A 13984-nucleotide genomic window follows, 5' to 3' on the forward strand; every position below is an offset into this window, starting at 1 on the left:
GAAGGTTCAGGTTTGAGAGTCTTCAGACATCAGGTGACATTTGAGGCAAAGCCACCGGAGAGCTCCCCCAGGATTATATCCGCAGCCCTCCCCAGGTCACTGAAGATCCCCCTGACCTCATTTCCTACCATTTCCTGAACTCCAGCCACCCTGGACTCCTTGCTGTTTCTCCGACACATCTGTGGGCCCCTTCCCGCTGCGGGTCTGTGCACTTCCTGTGCCTTCGACCGGAAGCCTCCTCCCACAGACTCCTCCCACAGACTCCTCCCACAGACGGCTGCACCGGAGCCTCCTTTCCGTGGGAGGACTTTCCTACCCTTTCGTTCTAAAGTAGTACCGCCTGCCTGCCATTTTAACTCGTTGCCCTGCCTCATTTCTCTTCGTAATACTTACAAGCAGTACTAGGTTAATAAATTCCTTGTTTTACTTGGTTATAGCTTGACCACGCCTCCACTCAGTGGAGCAGAAGCTTTATGCCAAAATAGGGACTTTGTTTTGTTGGCCGCTCCACCCCCAGGGCCTAGCTTGGTGCCTGGCACACCGTGGGCACACGACAAATACTCATTTAGTGAATGAACTTACTAAGGACAAAATGATCACAAAAGCACAGTTGAACACATAGGATGGAGCCTAAGGGAGCAGCTCCGTTCGGAGGAACGGAGGAAGAGACCCTGAGAAAGAAGACCCTGGAGCCATCAGAGGGATGGAAGCAAAACCGGGAAAGTCAGTGCCCTGGGGGTGCGGGGGGAGGGGACTTGCAGGAGGGGGGCCAATAGCATCAGATACAGCAGAAAAATGGGACAAGAACAGGGAAGAGATACGAGGGATTTTAGGAGAGACGGTAACCGCAGCATTACTGATGGTTAGGGAAAGGCGACCGACGAAGGCCAGTTCCATAGCTCGTGGTTTTGAGTCATGGGCCGTGAGGGCAGGGCGATCATCACGCAGTGCACGCGCGTGTTGGTGTGGGTGCGTATTTATGGCTTACGCCCCTTGGTGCGAATGGCGATGCGGTGATGAGCGTGTGGGACTAGAAACTGTCCCGTTGGCACAAATAGAAGCACGAGGCATTTACGTTGTAAATTAGAGTTGGTACGAAATAAACCGATTATTCCAGCAGTGATTCCTATAAACTTAAATGCCCAATGAAATATTCTGAAGTTTAAATTGCATTAGATGAGTCTAATTAACCAGAAGAGCCTTTATTTTAGATAGTCTCATGTATATTTTATATTTTAAAAATAATTTCCTTTTCCACAGTCAGCCATTTAAGCCTTTGGGGGTTTTTGTTTTGTTTTTTGTTTTGGATACAGTACTTTGAGGAAAGAATCTAATATTATTTTGGAGGGGGTTTCCGTTTTTGACTTTTGATGATGGGAAATTTCACATGTACGGATAAAATAGAATAGCTTAATGAATTCTCCTCTACCTGTTACCTAGACTTAACAGTTAGTGTTTTATCAGACTTACATTATCATTTTGTTGAAATATTTCATGTAAACTCAGGTATTATGACATTTATCCCTGAATTCTATGTAAACAATAAGGAATTTTCCCACATAGTTACAGTATCACTGTCTACCTTTATTAGGTGGATTTTATTAATTTAGAAATTTTATCAATTTAGAGCTCTTTAATAATATCTAAGAAGAAATTCATACTCGGGTTTTTTCCAGTTGTCATCTAAAATAGCTTTAACAGCTGGCTTGTTTAACAGAATACATTAAGGCTCTGCTGGTCTAGAAGAGTTCTGGGTTCTATATGACCCCCACTTTGGTTCTACATTCACTGAGCAGAGAGACGAGGCTGTGCGACCTGTGGAGAGTCCCTTCTTCTGGCATATTCTCTGGTAATTGCTTCTCAAAGTGTCATTAACTTGTCACATGACAAAATTTGTCATCTGTTCTCTCATTACATGTATTCATATGAGACCTGCTGTGTTTAGGCACAGTAATAGGTAATGAAATAGCATGGGCCTTGCTCTTAGAGAACTTGGAATCCAATATACGTTCTCGTTAGATTCTTTTACAATTTTATTATTAGATCCCAGTTTCATCATACTTTAAGTAGAAGTTAGTTTTTCTTATTTAGTTGATCCAGAACTAGCACTTATGATTATTTTTCAGATTTGAACACTGTACCCAAGAACAGGCTGTGTTAAAATGGTTAGATGTTATCCTGTTTACATCTAAATAATCCACTTCTGTTTGTTTTGTGCATATTATCATAATAAGCTGCCCACTGTGATAGCTGAGTATCATGGGTTTCTGTGCCATTGTTAAATAGGATGATGTAGGGGTGCCTGGGTGGCTCAGTCGGTTAAGCTCTGACTCTTGATTAAGGCTATCATCATGATCTCATGGTTCGTGAGATCAAGTCCCATATCAGGCTCTGTATTGACAGTGCAGGACCTGCTTGGGATTCTCTCTCCTTTCTCTGCCCCTCCCTTGTTCACACTTGCATGGTCTCTCTCAAAATAAATAAATAAGCTTTAAAAAATTAGGATGGTATAGACCTTCATTTACTGAAATGAAAAATTTGCAACATATTAAATGAGCAGAGCACCTACATAATATGTCTTACATGTTGTGATCTCATTTTTATTTTTAAAAAATGCTTAGAGAAGTTCTGAAGGAATGTACATTAAAACCTTAACAGTGGTTATACTTGTGTGGTAGGATGTTGGTTAATTTTCTTTTCATTTTACCTATATCTGTTTATGAATTGTTCTACAGTAAGCATAGATAATTTATACAATGAAAGTAAATAAATCAGTGAGTTAAAAACCAGCTTGACTACACAACATTGTATATGTACATAACACCATAGAATTGTACATTTAAAATTAGGGGTGCCTGGGTGGTTCAATTAGTTGAGCGTCCAACTTCGGCTCAGGTCACGATCTCATGGGTCATGAGTTCGAGCCCCATGTTGGGCTCTGTACTGACAACTTGGGGCCTGGAACCTGCTTCAGATTCTCTCTCCCTCTCTCTCTTCCCCTGCTTGTGCTCTGTGTGTCTCTCTCTCTCTCAAAAATAAATAAACGTAAAAAATTAAAAAAAGAATATACATAATAGTATTATATTTGAGGACTCAAAAATACACCGTCTTTATGGTCATTATAACTTACAGCATTATTTCATTGTGCCATTTCATTATAAATAGAATCTATTATTATGCCTTTGTTTTTCATGTTGCCTATTAGTAGAACTTATTTAAAAAAATAGTATTTAAAGGGTTATAGAGGTTGAAATAAAACCTAATCTTTTAATAAATTCTGAACAGATGATATAAAAAAAGATTCTTTTTGGTATGTAATTTTTTGATTTGACGTGTTACAATCCCTCTAATTGGCTTCCAGGTTTACAAAGTGATTACAGCTTCAAATATACTTGGGTGTCTGTGGTTCAGAACATGTAAACATAAGCAGAACACTTGAAATTTAGCTTGCAGTTTAATTTGCTCAGGTGAATTTAACTAGGATACCTAATTTAAGTACCAGTGTAACAAATGCTTTGCTGAAAAGTATGATGCGTTATGATATAATAAAAGTTAGCTGCCTGGCATTTTATATGAGAACACTTGCTTTTTTCTTGTGTGTTAAATAGCTCCAGAAATCATAGCTAATCACTTGGTTAATAGCTTTTTAGAATCGCTATTCAAAGCTTCTGCTTTTGATTTTAGAATTTTCACGTGGCCTACCTTGATTTGGGAACTTTTCCGTAATTAAAAAGAAAATATTCTTCTGAAGAAGTATTAGCTAATCTACTTATCAGCCACCATTCCCTTTAAGAATAAGAGTCTCCTTTAAGAATGAGAGTTTTCAGACATGAACCATATTCTGAAAACTCCTGTATTTCTTTTCATTTTACAGGGAGCTGTAGGATGTGTTCATGATTCCATATTTTGGTTAACATAAAAGAACCCAAGGCTCACTTGTTTGTTTAAACATAGTAATTGACAGTGTCAACGGTTTTGTATTCAGATTCAGCTCTTTGACTACATCTTTGTGCAGCAATAAACCCGATACGGAGATAGAGTGCCCTCTTCCCTTGTACTGACCCGAGTACCATTGAATATCTTGAGCTAGCTTTTGGTAACTGCTTCTCTCTTTTACTGTCTCAATCTCTTTTACTGTATCATTTTGAAATAGGATTCATTTGTAGAGTATTTCATATTGAAACATATAAAATATAGGTTTGTTTCTGTAAAAACAAAGTAGTAAAAACTACGTGTTCATAATAACATTTTTGTTCAGCTAGGCTTCAGAAGGTCCTGATTGAAACCTTTAAGCCATTAATGAAGTACTACTTTACAATTACATGTGTTGTAATTGGATGTTGAATGATTAATAATAGAGTTTGGTGTGTGCTATAGGTTGTAGAGAGTTTCTTGACTCATTTTTGTTACTATACTATGCCCAGAGTCTTACATAGTGGCTGGCCCAGAATTGGTATAGGTCGTTGAGGCCATGAATATTTAGCATGCTTAGTCCAAATAGCCAAGTTGTGCATAACTACTTAGGTCATTGTGTTATTATTTTAGTATTTTTCCAAAACCATCCTATATGTAAATACAAATAGTTTATTCGTTTCTAAGAAGTTCCTTTCCAGTGGTCTGCTAGAGAATGGTAATTAATCACTTGTTTATCACTTTTGTAAGTTATGTTAATTGATAATCACTTAGAATCCCATATGTAATATTTTAAGTAGGTTGTTAAATTATAGCACTGAGAAGTTTTTAAAAGTATATCCCTTAAACTTCACTTAGGTATAGTGTTGAAAATATGCTTCCTTTAAAGTCTTTCTTTAATTCCTGAACCTGGGGGCTTGGAGGTGTGCTTTGCATGGCATCACAGCACTGCTGGTGTGAGAGAGGCTAGATTTGAGTCTGACACTCTGATTTAAATTTTTTTTTAAGTTTTTATTTATTTTTGAGAGAGAGAGAGAGACAGACAGACAGACACAGCAGAAGCAGACTCCAGGCTCTGAGCTGTCAGCACAGAGCCTGACGCAGGGTTCAGACCCATAAACTGTGAGATCATGACCTGAGCTGAAGTCAGATGCTTAACCACCTGAGCCACCCAGACACCTCTGACACTCTGATTTTAAAGTCTGCTGTCTTAGTCATCTTAACATCACCACAGGAGTGACCCTAAGTAAACTGAAGTGTAGGTGAACTTGGATTGGGCATTCTTACTTCCCTTATCTGTTCTTCCTGTTTCTGCTTCATACAGTCCATAGAGTTCACCCTTGAGTATTTCTGTCAGGCCTGCCCATCTTGTGTCTGTCGTCTATTCATTACTTTAAAAGTCACTCAGTCAGTTGTTCAGTCATGAGGTATGTCCTGTGTCCCCTTACGTGCTATTGCGTCCTAGGTGTTATGGGGAAGGTTTGCACATAATTCCTAACTTCTAAGTAATTTCTCTACTAGGGTGTCACTTGAACTGTATAAAAACTGACTGGAAACTTAATAGGAGTTTTGTGAAGTACGAAATGGGAAGAACAGTGGTCTTCACAGAGAATCAGGTTGGGTCTGTGCTTTATAGGTATAAACGTATAGTATATAGTATTTATAGTATTTGTAGTACAGTATTTTAGAACTTTCAGATTTAAACAAAATATAAATTGACATTCTGTATTTGGTGCTTTTAACATTCATATTTCAAAAAGTATGTGACATCGCTGTACAATATTTAACTGTAGAACAGATTTTACTATCTGTTAATTCTACCACCTTTTCATTATTTTGCACACCACCAGGTTCTCACTTTTCTTACCCATTTTGAATTCACCAGTTGATTACCTAAATCAGGGTGCCGTGACTCCTCTCTTTTGCTTCTTGCTTTGCCAAACTTACTTGGTTAAATTACAGCTTTGCTGAAATCCAGTCCTCTGTATGCCCCAGCCACACCCATGTAGCTGAATAAATACATCTGGGGGAAACACGCAACCATGTGAATTCTTGACTGTGAAATTCCAACGGGTCCCTGATGCTGCCCCGCTGTCGTGTTATAGTTCCCTAGTCTGTTCGCTTTTCTATTCTCCTAGAGGGCTCTTATGTACCTTCTGTCTTCTCAGAGCCCCAGCACATCCTCTTCCAACCTGAATCTCTTTTTATACATTGTTTAAATGTTTGTTTATTTTTGAGCAAGAGAGGGAGAGAGCTTGAGTGGGGGAGGAGCAGAGATAGAGGGAGACACAGAATCCAAAGCAGGCTCCAGGCTCCGAGCTGTCAGCACAGAGCCCAACGCGGGGCCGGAACCCATGAGCTGTGAGATCATGACCTGAGCTGAAGTTGGATGCTTAACTGACTGAGCCACCCAGGCGACCCTCTTCCAACCTGATTCTTAAAAAAAAAAATTTTTTTAAGGTTTATTCATTTCTCAGAGACAGAGAGACAGAGCGTGAGCAGGGGAGGGGCAGAGAGAGAGAGGGAGACACAGAATCTGAAACAGGCTCCAGGCTCTGAGCTGTCAGCACAGAGCCTGATGCAGGGCTTGAACTCATGGACTGCGGGATCATGACCTGAGCCGAAGTCAGATGCTTAACCAACTGAGCCACCCAGGCACCCCTCAACCTGATTCTTAAAGATGGCTTTATATCCCAGTTCACTGGGGGAAAAAAAATAGAAGTAATATGAAAATCCTCTCTACTAGCTCCTACTTGCATGTATACCCTTGATTGCTTTGGGGCTCTTAGTGTCTTGTTCTCTCACTAAATGGTCTATACTCCTGACTAGAGCCAGCCCTCTGCTTGTCTAGCAAATCCTCTCTTCTTATCTGCATAAGGAAGTTGCTCCAGAAATTTACTCCTCTTATATCATCAAAACTACCTTCTTGTTAGGTACTCCTATCAGAATTCATCCAACTTGGACAATATTTGGTAAGTGTCTGCTTTGGGGAAAAATAGTGTTTAGGCACAGATGGGCACAGTTCTAGGTGCTAAGAATCTTATCAGTGCAGCTTACATTCTTGTTGGGGAGATAGACAATAAGCAAAAAAGATACTAAGCCATTTCATATGTTTGAGGGTGATAACGTATGTGAAATAAAAAAGTAGAGCAGGTAAGAGGGGTTGGGGAGGCCTGGGTCAAGGGTGCAGATCACAGAATTTCAGCAGCATGGTCGCGTGTAGGTGAGATCTGATCTGAGACTTGGTCGGCCGTGGGCTGTGTGAGGGGACAGAATGCCAGGCAGAGAGCACATCTAGACACAAGGCTAGGAGAGAGGGTGTAGCGCCTATCTGAGGAAGTGCACCAAGGCCAGGGTGGCCTAGAAGGGAATACTGACTAGGTTGGGAGGTCAGAAACTTAAGCTGGGTGGGTGGGAGGCCCAGATCATGTAGGACCCTTGTTGATCATTTCAAGGCCTTTGTCTTCTATTCTTAGTGAATCAGAAGCATTGCAGAATGTATTCTTGCAGGCGATCATGTTAAGATCTCTGGCCACTCATGTTGAGAGCAGACTACAGTGAGGGGCAGAGAGAGCTACTCGAGTTCTGGGCGTGTTCACGTGAAAGATAATGATGGGTTGTTCCCAGACAGTGGGAGAGGAGAGAAATGATCCTAGATACATTTGGAAAGCAGAGCCAACAGGCTTTCCAGGATGAGATATGAGAAGAGAGGAGGAGTTAACGGTGGTGCCAGGGCTTTTGACCTGAGCACTTAAGGGGATGGAGGTGCCATCATCTGAGATGGAGAGAGCTAGAGCGGAGGGTGGCGGAGGGGGGAGGGGCAAAGGTAGGAGCAATCAGCTCACTTTTGGATGAGTTCAGATGTCTTTTTTTTTTTTTTTTTTTTAAGTTTTTATTTAAATTCCGGTTAGTGAAATACTAGTTTCAGGTGTACAAAGCAGTGATTCACCCTGTGCTCATTGTGACAGTTGCCAAGTTCTGATGTCTTTTAGAATACAGTTTCTAGCCTTCAGTAATGGATCTAGCCCTTCCACATTTCTGAGTAGGAAGAGCTGGTTTTATGGCACCTGGGAGGTGTAGGCATTTGGCAGTGAGAGTCTGAAGTAGGACTGCATTGCTGGAAAAGTCATGTCCTGGCAAATACTACCAGTATCAAAGAGGAGCACCCCATGATTTGAGTCTGGATGGTGGAAAAATTAGGAAAGCCAGGAGGAGGAACAGAATCAGGGGAAAAGATAGTAGGTGTTAGGTGTCATACCAGTAATTCAGCCAGGTAGATTGAGCCACTGTATAGTTAATCATGGGTATCACGAAATACAGATCCAAGATGGAAAGAAGTGTGGAGTTTTAGATCGGTAAACCAAGAGATGATGGCTGAAACTGTGAAATCTTATTAGACACGAGAAGAAAACTAAGTGGAGACCCTTCGGTGAATGATCTTTTTAGGTCAAAGAGTCAACAAGGAACTGGTCCAATGTGCTCAATGACTTGAGTTCTATAAAGAGAGACAGAGGTCGATAGTTGCTAGTGATGGAGGGACCGCAGAATAGATAAACACTGAGAAAACACAGTTGACTTTGTCAGCTGCAGGGAAATTGTTTCTTTCAAAAGAGCAGTGTCAGTAAAACAACCCTACCCTATTCTGTCTTGTTGGCCACTACCGCGTATCCTTAAAGTCCTGCTCAGTATATACACCTGATAATGATAACTGACATGTATTGACAACTTATTATGTGTTACATGCTAGTCTCAGCATCCTACTGATTTATTATTAATCCTCACACCAGTTTTATGATGTAGTTACTTGTTTCCCCTTTGATACTTACAGACCAGAAAGGTTAATTAACTTGTCCCAGGTTACATAGTTAATGGTAGGAAAAGAAATTGAATCCAAGAATACTGGTGTTAGAATCCACACTTTCAGCCACTACAGAATGCTCCTCCTCTTCTTTGAAATCTTCTGAGATATTCCCTGACTTAATTTATCACTTTTGATGAACTGGCTCTATGGGCTGTGCTTACTAAGATTTTTAAGTCGTGTATACTGTAAAAAAGCTTATAATCCAGGGGGATAAGGATACCTTTTTAAATGATAAATAATAATACAAGATAGTCTATACTGAGTGAAAAATGAGGGATATGATAATAAGTAATGAGAATATGGAGAGGTGAATGTTTGGTTTAGGACCAGGTTGATATAAAAGGCTTCCTGCAAAGAGTGGGATTGGATCTGGACCTTTCAACTGTAAGTGATTGCAATATGGGGAGGGGTGAAATCAGTCACCAGCGCCCCAGATAATAGGAACTGCTGGAACAAAAGGTACAGATACAGGACAGAGTAAGATGTGTTTGGGGAAAGTAAGTAGTCCAGTTTGGCTGGTTAATAGAGCATGTGGCCAGAATGGATGATGGAATGGAAATACTGAGGTCAGATTGTGAGCAACCCTGAATGGAGGGCCCTGGAAAGCTGAGAGGTTGCATAGAGTAGAACTCTGTAGTTCTCAAATCTTTACTTCCTGGTTTAAATGTAAGTATATTCAAAGAGACATTTTATGTCATTTCTAGAATGCCAGTTAATGAAAACAGAACGACCAAAGCCAAACACATTTATTATCAGATGTCTCCAGTGGACCACTGTTATAGAGAGAACATTTCATGTAGATACTCCAGAGGAAAGGTAAGAAATGTTTTTCCTATTTTGTGAAAAAGCAACAATCGGTAAAAAGATATATGTGTATCTGACTTCACCATTTGTAAATATATGTGAACATATTTGTAAAATCCAATAGTCCCTTAATAATTCTGTTTCTGGTATAAATAATGAATAACAGGCTTGCAACACCCTAAATCAAAGCCTCTAGAACTGCTGTGAGATACGCTTCTTAGCAAAGCACAGGACATTCACCAACTAAAATATAAATTAAGACATTTTTATAACTAAACTACCCTTAAATAATGGTAGAACTGTGTTCATATTTGGAATTCTGAGGCTAGTAACAGCAAAAGGTTTCAAGCAGTGTGACGTTTTGCTGGTGGCGGCCTGGAGTATGACATTGAGAAGGATTATGAGATTGGGGCTAAGCTCCGCGAGAAAAAACTACCAGGATAGATTGGCGTGGACCGTCCTCATGCTAAAGAGGAGAGTGACGACTTCATCAGGGCCATATTTTCATCCTCCTGATCTACGCATTTCTACAACCACTGCCCCCCCCACCCCCACCCCCGAATCTGTCTTCATAATCTCTTATTTTGTGCTCTGGTTCTGACTTCGGTCCAACAACCACAACCACAGAATCATTTCCCTGCACAGATATTATCATAGTTGATCCAAATCAGCAACTTTGTGAAGTTAAATGTTGTTAGCCCTATTTTCCAAATGAGTAAATTAGGTCTTAAGAGACTTGTCTAAGATTTAAAACAAAAACCAAAAACAACCCCCCTCAAGACCTAGTAAACAGTAAAGTATTATTTTAATAATACCCTTTTGATCAATGAACAGTGAATGTTAATATGTGATTACTTTAGAAAAGAAAGAAAAATGAAAACAGACTAGAAATCACTCGTAATTTTATGATCCCAGTTAAGGATAGATAATTCTTTCCTACACTTCCAGTCTTACTCTGTGCAGATGTATTTAGGTCTTGAGTGTACATACAATTTGAGATGTCTTTTTTCCCCTGTCTACCCTGTCTTCCTTGGGCATTTCTAGATGCTAAGTCCTCAGTTTGCTTATGCTTCCACTCATAACCATGGCTGGGCTAATACCTATTTATCTGCCAGATCTGAGCTTAAAATATCATATTTTCTACAAAACCTCTGAGTCTTGTAGATGAGCCAGGCCCCCCTTCTATATACTATGTATCTCCCTACAGCTTTTATGTCTGGTGTATCACCACTGTAATCTCTGTTTGCTTTTCTCACTGGACTGTGAGATTCTTGACTAGCAAGGATTGTATCTTCCTTGCTCAACATTCTATCTTTATAACACAGTCCAGGATCCGACATAGTATTTGTTGACTGGCTGAATGAATGGAACTTTTCCCATGTCACTGTACATTCTTTGAAAATATGATTCTTAGTGGATTTATAACATCCCATTGAAGCATGATTAATTTTGCCATTTATGTTTTTGCAAAGCTGGATTTATGCCATATCTTAAGACTTCAAAATAGTTCCTGCAATTATATCACACTACTTTTCTGAACAATCAGTTTTTATTTGCATTTATGACTAGAAGGCAGTTTTAGTAAAAATGAAAAACAGCATATTTAGATTTACCATTGGAGTGTGTTTTTCTATATTCATCTAGAATCTGGTGTCTGGAGATTTTATACGACTTTAATGTTAATGAAGACTTAGAAAGATGTAGTGAGAACTAGGAAAGCTATATATTTTCTGTGTTCTGTCTGCCAGTCTAAAATCCATCCTTGCTGTAAATGAAATATGTATCTCTAATCTATGTAAAAAAAAAAAAAAAAAAAGTCTATTTGTTTTATTGAATGATGGAAATTTGAAATCTATTTTTTTTCCAAAGGATGAGACCACTGTCTCAGCTCTGTTCTTTTGTCCATTTCTTTTCATTGAATAATCCATTCTGTCCTCACTCATTATGGATGGCACATGTACATAAATATTTGTATTTTTAGGTTCCGCCCCCCCCCCCCCCGGCCTTTGATTTCTGTCATTCCAGCACTAAGACCACATGGTTTTAATTAGAGAAGCCCTAGAAAATTTTTAACTTCTAATGGAAAGAAAAAGCCATAAGTAGAAGTAAGAAAATTAGGAAAAACAATTTCATGGAAAAGGAAACATATAGTAAAGCAAGACTTCCATTATTATTCCATTATTTTTTTTTCCCCCAAAATGTTCTTAGTTTTTGTAGGCATAGCATCTGCAGATAAATAGTAATTTTGTCTCTTCCTTTCTGATAGGACAATTATTTTTTTTGTTTTTATTCTATTTATTATATTAAAATTTTTTTTTAATGTTTATTCATTTCTGAGAGACCGAAAGAGACTGAGCATGAGTGGGGGAGGGGTAGAGAGAGAGGGAGACACAGAATTTGAAGCAGGCTCCAGGCTCCGAGCTGTCAGCACAGAGCCTGACGCGAGGCTTGAACTCATGAACCATGAGGTCGTGACCTGAGCCGAAGTTGGACGCTTAACTAACTGAGCCACCCAGGTGCCCCTGTTATTTTGTTTTTAAACAGTATTTAATAGTCTTCATGATAGCAGATACATTTATTTTTTTCTCTGGTTTTAATGAATGCATTTCAAATTACTTACTTTAAATATGATTTTTCGTATATAGTTTATTTTGTCATACTGGAACATCCACTTTACAGACCCAGGCTATTTTCCTTTCTTAGAGCTAATCACTTTCTTTATCACCATGATGGCCCTATTGCACTCATGCCCACAGGTTTATGTGCGCACGTGTTTCAGCTGTGGTGAGCTATACTTATAGTTTCCCAACTACTGATTCCATAGTGGACTCTCACGTTGCCTATGGCTCTTCCTGGCTCTTTTGCCCCTGTGTCAGAAATACCTTCCCTTGCTTGTTTCTTTCTGTACCAGCTCATCTTGTACATCTCTGCTTACAAATCACTCCTCTCCTCTGTCCCCACTCAAAACTTAACATTGTTTGCCTTAGAACACCACTGTTCTTAGTGCATACTTGTTATCATTTTACCTATAATGCTTTCTTATACTTCTTCACAATGCCAAGGTTTCCCCATGACCCTAAGTTCATATTACACCATGGCTTTAGTCACATACATGTATTAGATGTTTTAATTAAATGTTTATTTTTAAGTAAATAATCAGCTTGTGAAAATTAGTTTTCATATAAGTAGTATATTCTTTTAAATTAAATTAAAAAGATAAGTTTACTTGCTTCATCGGGGTCTGCATTCTGTTTCCCAAATTAAGTACATTTCCTGGTACTTAGTAATAAGAAGATTGCGTGCTTTCTTTCATTAGTGTGATATTTGGACCCAATACTGTTTTGTAGAGCATACATATATATTTTAGTTATGGTGAATAAGGTAATTTAGGTCAGTAGTCCACCTAAGAACTCCTAGAAAAGGTGGACAAAATGGTTTAAAACAAACAAAAAAAGGCATACAAGAGCCAATTTGGCTGTGAAGAATTATGGGATCAAAACTTTATGGAAGAGTGAAACCTAGAGAGATGAGCCCACTGTTTTACTTGGGATCCCTGCCAATTCTAGAACTGTCTGATTTGTTAACATGTGGAGTAGCTGTCAGATCTAGGAGTCACATTCTGGAATCCAGGGCCTACCAAAGAGGGGTCATGGTACATCAATACCTTTTAGGTTGGCACTAAGAAGAAAGGATAAACTGGATTTAAACTTATCTTTTAAAGACTGAAATCTAGCTTTAAATTATTTCAGGTCTTAAATTTGGTTAACATGATCCACTTTTGCTAGTCTCCTAGGAGCCTGTTAAAAGCAAATATAACCAATCTTAAACTATTTACAATTTCAATGTACGTTGTTCGATATGCATTAAAAAAATAAACAAGGATTCAAAGATTCACAAACCACAGAGACAAAACAGACAACTGAATCAGATTCATAAGCACTCTAGATAATGGAGTTATCAGACAGAAATTAAAAGAACTCTGTATTAGTATTTTCAAGGAAATAAAAGTTAAGGCTGGGAAATTCAGAGAGCTAGAAGATATAAAAAAGAATAAAATGGGAATTCTAAAATTGAAAAATAAGATATTTAAAATTCTTTGTGCTGGTAGATGGTTTCAGCAGTGGATTAGGCCTAACATTAGGGAAAATTAGGAACTCATACCTAGGTTATAACAGAATATCCAGAATGAAACATGAAGCAATAAGGATAGAGAATAAAAATAAGTCAGAGTGGAATGTAAGATGAAAGGAATCCAGTGAAAAGGTATTAACGTTTACGTAATTAGAGTCTCGAAAAAGAGTAAGAATGGGGCACAAAGTATTTGAAGAGATAGTTGCTGAAAAATTTCTAAAATGGCTAAAGATACCAAACCACATATTGAGGAAGTTCTATAAAGCCCATGCAGGA

General features: G+C 38.9%; 1 protein-coding gene across 6 annotated transcripts in view; it reads left to right on the forward strand.

Annotated features, from left to right (window-relative positions):
- AKT3 (AKT serine/threonine kinase 3) overlaps positions 1 to 13984 on the forward strand; it is a 305967-nt gene that overhangs the window by 151214 nt on the left and 140769 nt on the right. For 4 of the 6 annotated variants that reach the window (XM_078440960.2, XM_078440956.2, XM_078440957.2 and 1 more), the window contains one exon: positions 9478 to 9589. In XM_078440960.2, coding sequence (XP_078297086.1) covers positions 9478 to 9589 — 112 coding nt within the window. Of the gene's footprint in view, positions 1 to 608; positions 724 to 1718; positions 1850 to 9477; positions 9590 to 13984 lie in introns of those variants that run through there. The other 2 variants (XM_078440958.2, XM_078440959.2) reach the window with 2 other exon arrangements.

The sequence above is a fragment of the Panthera onca genome, chromosome F1 (assembly GCF_046562875.1).
Source record: "Panthera onca isolate mPanOnc1 chromosome F1, mPanOnc1 haplotype 2, whole genome shotgun sequence".
NCBI lineage: Eukaryota > Metazoa > Chordata > Mammalia > Carnivora > Felidae > Panthera > Panthera onca.